Source organism: Cannabis sativa, unplaced genomic scaffold (assembly GCF_029168945.1).
Source record: "Cannabis sativa cultivar Pink pepper isolate KNU-18-1 unplaced genomic scaffold, ASM2916894v1 Contig1, whole genome shotgun sequence".
NCBI classification, from domain to species: Eukaryota; Viridiplantae; Streptophyta; class Magnoliopsida; order Rosales; family Cannabaceae; genus Cannabis; species Cannabis sativa.
This window is the reverse complement of record NW_026870037.1, coordinates 689061-695386: the sequence shown is the minus strand read 5'-3', so window position 1 is coordinate 695386 and position 6326 is coordinate 689061. Positions and strand designations below refer to the sequence as shown.

General features: G+C 33.3%; 1 protein-coding gene across 1 annotated transcript; it reads left to right on the top strand.

The window, feature by feature from the left end:
• Positions 1-248: 248 nt before the first annotated feature.
• On the top strand, positions 249-2225 carry LOC115719874 (uncharacterized). Its single transcript, XM_030649055.1, has one exon. The coding sequence runs from the start codon at positions 249-251 to the stop codon at positions 2223-2225; it is 1977 nt and encodes a 658-aa protein (XP_030504915.1).
• The last annotated feature ends 4101 nt before the right edge of the window (positions 2226-6326 follow it).

The window sequence follows — 6326 nt, the reverse complement described above, 5'->3', positions numbered from 1 at the left end:
TATTTTTTACATATATTTTGATTTAATTTTTGTTATAACTATATGTTAAAAATTGTTTTTTACCATTATGATATTTGACGTGTGTCATTTTAGTTAAATTTAACACGAATTAATATTAAGTGAATTGCAACAAATTTTTAAAGATACAGAATTTTGCCACTAAATATTTTATATATGGAGTTAAAGTGTTACAAACTGAATTTAGTGGAGCCCCATCTTTGTCTCATCTCTTGTTTGCTGATGATAGCATGGTTTTCTCACCTGTCCATCCTCAGGCCAGTGCTTCCCTAAATAGTATTCTTGATCTCTACAATAAGGCTACAGGCCAATTGGTGAATAGAGAGAAATCCTCCATTCTCTTCTCCCCCAATACCTCTGCTGAGGCCCAGTATCAATTTCGTCAAGATCTTCATCTTATGGGAGAAGGTTTCATTAGTAAGTACCTCGGTGCTCCCCATTGTGTTGGCAGGGTTTCCAATTCCATGTTTCACTACCTGCTTCAAAAAGTTTCTTCCAAGCTTAACTCATGGAATGAAATTTTTTTCTCTAGGGATGGTAAAGAGACTCTTATTAAAGCGGTGGTCCAAGCTATCCCCTCTTTTGCAATGTCCAGTTTCAAAGTCCCCAAATCGATTTGTTCTAAAATTCAAAGCTTGATTGCTAAATTTTGGTGGGGATCCCAAGGCACTAACAAAATTCACTGGAAAAACTGGGATTCTATTTCTATTTCAAAATTTTTTGGGGGCCTGGGGTTCCGTATTCTTTCTTCTCATAACCAAGCTCTCTTAGCTAAGCAGGCTTGGCGTATTTGGAATGATAGGAATTCCCTTCTCCACTCTGTTCTTAAAGCTCGATATTTCAAAAATTCTGATTTCATGAATGCCCCTCCTGGTCACAACTCTTCTTTCACCTGGAGAAGTATTCTTTGGGGTCGCCATTTGCTTCAAAAGGGGTTGGTTTGGAAGATTGGCACTGGAACTAGTATTCCCTTATCTGCTCCTAATTGGATTCCCAACATTAAGCACCCTATCCTCTTGCACTCTCTCCATCAGTCTCAAGCTTTTGTCTCTTTCTTCATAAATGATGACTCAACTTGGAACACCTGTAAACTTAACCATTATTTCCCTTCTTACCAAGTTGATCGTATCCTCACAACCCCAATTGATCCTCAATCTTCAGATTCGCTTATTTGGGGCTTTCACTCCTCAGGCATTTTAACAGTCAAATCTGCTTACCATCTTGCCTGCACTCTTGATTCTGTTCAGGTTCCTTCCTCTTCCAATCCTAATCCATACCTTCATTGGTGGAAAACCATTTGGTCCATTCCTGTCCCCTCCAAGATTAAACATTTTATTTGGAGAGCTTTCCACCACATATTGCCATGTTCTCTCAATCTTTTTCTTAAAAGGAGCCTCCCTAACCCAACTTGCTCAATCTGTGGATATGACAAGGAATCAGTCTCTCATGCCCTTATTGGTTGCACAAGAGCAAAGTCTATTTGGAAATCTTCAACTTTTAAACAGTTTTACTTGTCTTATTATAGAAGTGACATCAAAGAATTTCTGCTTCAGGCTTTTCAAGTTTTATCTAAACAGGATTTCCAAGTCTTTATTACTTTCATTTGGCAGATTTGGAATACACGAAACTCTATTCTTTTCAAAAAGCATCATACTACTAACAATGTGGAAGAATTTGCTGTTAATTACTTGCAGGAATACAAGGATGCACAACATTCCCAACAACAGGACACTCAGCCATCAGAAGTTTCAAACATCTCTCAGTCCTCTCATCAGCATTGGCTTCTTTCCTTGTCACCTGATACTCCTGCTCTTTTTGTAGATGCAGCCATTGACCATCATAAAAGCCTAACTGGTGCTGGTTTTGTTTTTAAACGTGGATATCAGACTGTGTTGGCTACTCATTTCCGTAGGCTGCCTGGTGTTGTCTCGCCCATTTTCTCAGAAGGCCAAGCTCTTTTACAAAGTCTCAAGTGGTGCATCGACTCCCAGTATACACCTCAAGTCGTTTTCTCGGATTGTCTAAACTTAGTCTCAAAAGTAAATGGAGATTGGCAGGACAACTCTGCTCTTTCTGGTTTAGTTTCCCGCATTCGATTGCTCTTCTCGAACTTCCCTGGTGCTTCTTTGCAGTTCCTTCCTCGGCAGTTTAATGTGGAAGCCCATAATTGTGCTCGTGAAGCTCTCAGGTCTAGAGAAGTGAGCTAGAGGAAGTCCATCTCCTTCCTCTTTGGCTGCTTGCTGTTACTGTTTTCTTCCTCTTTTGCAGCCTCTTTTATCAAAAAAAAAAAAAAAAAACTGAATTTAGTGAATTTTGCCACTATTTTTCCTAAATATAATGTCACTTATAGTTGGAATTAAGTAGAGAAGTGTACATCAAAGGAAGGGGTGGCAATTTATAACACGACTTGAAAGTACTTGCAAGAAATAATAGTTTGAGTTTGCCTTAAATGAGTTTAATTGATACAACTCACTTATTTATTAACGTGTTATTTTTTGGATTGACATACCTAACCCAAAATAATATGATAATGACTCGAATACACATTCTTAAATTTATTACATGTAAATTATATTTTTTAATTTAATAGGACATAAACATGTTAAATTCTTTATAAATGTGTTACATATGTAAATTATATTGTAAACATGCTAAATTTGTTATATACATAATAATGAGTTGATAAGTTAACTAAAATTAAATATAATTTTTTATATAAATGGATCAAATCATGTCAATTCATTTATAATCAGCTCATTTAATTTTTAATTTTTGACAAGATTAATAATAAAATAATCAAATTTAATTTGACATTTGCTTATAATACTTATACCTCAACATAACTCAAACACAAACTGAATTACCACTCCAAATCAAAGTCTACATCACCCTAGCCTCCTTCAAAAGCAGGGTTAGTACACTTTAAACTATTATTTGGGTACGTACAGTCACACCTAGTACTACAATGCAGTACAGCTCTTTTGTTATATTAATAGCCTCTTTCACAATGGTTTTTATATTTTTTGTTGTATTAATCAAGCTAGTATTAGCACATGGAAATATCCAAAACCTTTAGTTCGTCAAAATCATTATTTTTCTTCATCTTCCTCTTTTAGCTGGCTAATTTTTAATTTTATTAGGAATTTTTTCAATCAAAGTCACCTTGCCTTATATGTGGTATTTGTTGTTAATTGCAACCTTCTAAAGCCATATGGGAGAGAAGGAGCACAAATTGATGTACGTATCAAGTTGATTTTCTTCTATTTTACATTTTTCTTCTTCTTGATCTTCTTCTTTTTAATGTACAATTTATAACCTTGAAAGGTTTTTTAGTTTATAAAAACATTGCCAAGGTAATATGATGAATTATTTTTCAAGAAAAATTTAGTAGAAAGAATATTGTGGACGTTGTTCCACATGGAATAAATGGTAGAAAAGTGAGCCGTATATAAGAATGGACTATTCTACTCATTGCCAATTGGTATTCAGATAGAACATCATGATTCTCAACATGGTATCATAGCCACATCTCTTGCGGGGAAGTGATCATATTTTGGTAAGTGAGGGCGGGCAAAAAAATAAACTTAAAAAGAAAAAAAATGCATTTAATGAGATTAAAACCCTTGTCCTCTAACATATATGCTAATTAACTTAACCATTACACCAAAGTTAATATTATGCTTATAATTATCATTTTTTATTACAAATACATATAACTAATTAAATTGCACATATATATATATATATATATATTTTTTTTCCCGATTTTTTTTTTCAAAGGGGGCGACTGCCCCGCCTCGGTTATATGTGGGTCCGTCCCTGATCATATCTTATCCGCACCTATACAGATAGTGACCAATACCATGTCTACTCTGATACAGTTCAAGATTAGTGAGCAAAAAACTAGCCAACAGATCTAGAATAAATTTTTGGATCCGTCACTAATTATATATACACCACATGTCTTTAACTTAGTATATATGATTATATTAGTGCATGATTTAAAGGCTTTAAATTAAAGCATAATCAATTTTTATTTAATTTATACTTTATCTTACCAACCGACCAATCGATGGCTGTACTCAACTTGTGAGCATCCCAAAATATTTTTTTTTTCAAAGGGCTGCCCAACTTTAATAATGTGTGCACATTGTATATTTTCACTCAAATAATTTAAGAGAAATGCTTAGGGTATTTTAATATGGGGTTATATATATAAATATATTATCACAACTTTTATATATTTTGATTAATAAATAATATGAAAACTGTTAATTAATTATGGAGCGTTGCATTAGTATATATTAGCAGGTGATTAATAGGAATGCTCATAATTTAAAGATAATCTCAATTAATAAATAAATAATAGAAACAAAAGAAAAAGAAATAACCTACTCCATATTCTTATATGCCAACCCATTTTTATGGCCAACTTGAGTGACAGACATTACACACTAGAAAAAGGAAAATAGAGAAAAGCTTTTTCCCACGTTTGTTGATTAATTTGCTGTGGTGTGGATATATATAGAAATCAGAATACTAAATATATATGTATTTTTTTAAGAATTAAATAATGTAATTTTTCATAATAATAATAATGTGAGTGGATGACAATGGTTATATATTTGTTGGTATGTTTAGTCATTTAATATAAGATATGCTTTTTAGCAATTTTGTAAAATATGATTTATTTGGTTTGCCTGGTTATAACTATAGCATCACATTGGAATTATTGCTGTTATTGGCTTATTCTCATAGGTATTCATAGCAGAATTATTTATAGAATTCAAAATTCTATTGATGACTCTATGTATTCTGCATTGACTTATTTTGGTGCTGCACACTTTTTATGTGTAAGTAGAACTGTACATAATTTTAGTAGACCATGTGATGTATTATTTGGAGTTTTGGTAAAAATGTACCTTCTAGAAAGTTGGTAATTCCTAGGAGGTGGGTTAGATCTTATTGAGAGTAGAGAACTATTTGTTGATCTAAATGAGCTAAATATGGATGATTTTGATATATTTTTGGGAATAAATTAGTTGGCTATGCACAATTTCACCATAAACTTAAGAAGAAAATAGTGACTTTCGAATTGCACCATTTGTGTACCTCTGATTTTGACATTTAAAGCTAGAGACCTATTACAAGAAGTTCGTATGAGATTTTTAACTACCGTAGTAGATACTACGTACCCAGATAGTAACAATTTATTGGATCAGAACATACAAGATTAGTTTGGGAGTTTTTGGATGTGTTTACCGAGGAGTTACGAGATTGTCTCCATATTTAGAAACCAAATTTGTTATTGAATTGTCACCCGGGACAAAATCAATTTTCAAGCATTGTAAAGAATGACATCAACATAACTAAAAGAACTGAAGATTCAATTACAAGAGATATTTGATTTAGGATTCACTAGACCAAAATTTTCCCTTTGAGGTGCACCAAAGTTATTTACGACGAATGTGTATTAATGACAGAGAGCTGATCAAGTTGGCTATTGAGAGTAATTATTTATGAATGATTAATGATTTGTTTGATTAACTACAAGGAAAAATTGTCTTCTTTAAGATAGATTTTCGATCTAGTTATCACTAATTGAGGATAAGAGAATATGATACTTCTAGGACTGCTTTCGATATGAGGTAGGAAGCTTTTTAGGTTTAAGTGGACAATACCAATGTTAAGTTAGGTGACATTTAAAAAAGTAATGAAAATACACAAACAAAAAAGAAAAGAAGAAAGAAAACTTGAATAAAAAGCGGTATTTGCAAAGTCAGTTAGAATTGAGTCAAATGTCAATTAGAGTGTCTTATGTAGAAGTTTAACCTAGTCTTTCAAATGACATGTGTTGACCTGTCTAAGCCTGCTTAACATTCTTAACCCAAGTTGAATCATCTTCCAATCAGAGTGTATCATCCAACCACCGACTGTACGTACCGACTTGAATGTTAGATAGGCTCTCACAAGTTTAAGCTTGTTGTTACATGGGACATGTATTATATCATGTTTAGAATATACCAACCATATTATTCACTCAAAGTATTTGAATGAAACGTGATCTAAGTTTTCGTCAAGTTATATTATCATGTAGTTAAAAAGAGAGAAAGGACTGTATTGGTATAGAGACTAAAACTTGTACAACAATAATTGTTATTTTGAGTGAAAATATATGAATACGTGTCCGAGACCTCCCTCCCTCTCTCATTCTCTCTCTCCCCCTCTCCCTCTCCCCTCTCTCTCCCCCTATGTCCCTCTCACCCTCTCCTGTGGGCTGATTTATTAACTTGATTATGCCCCAAAAT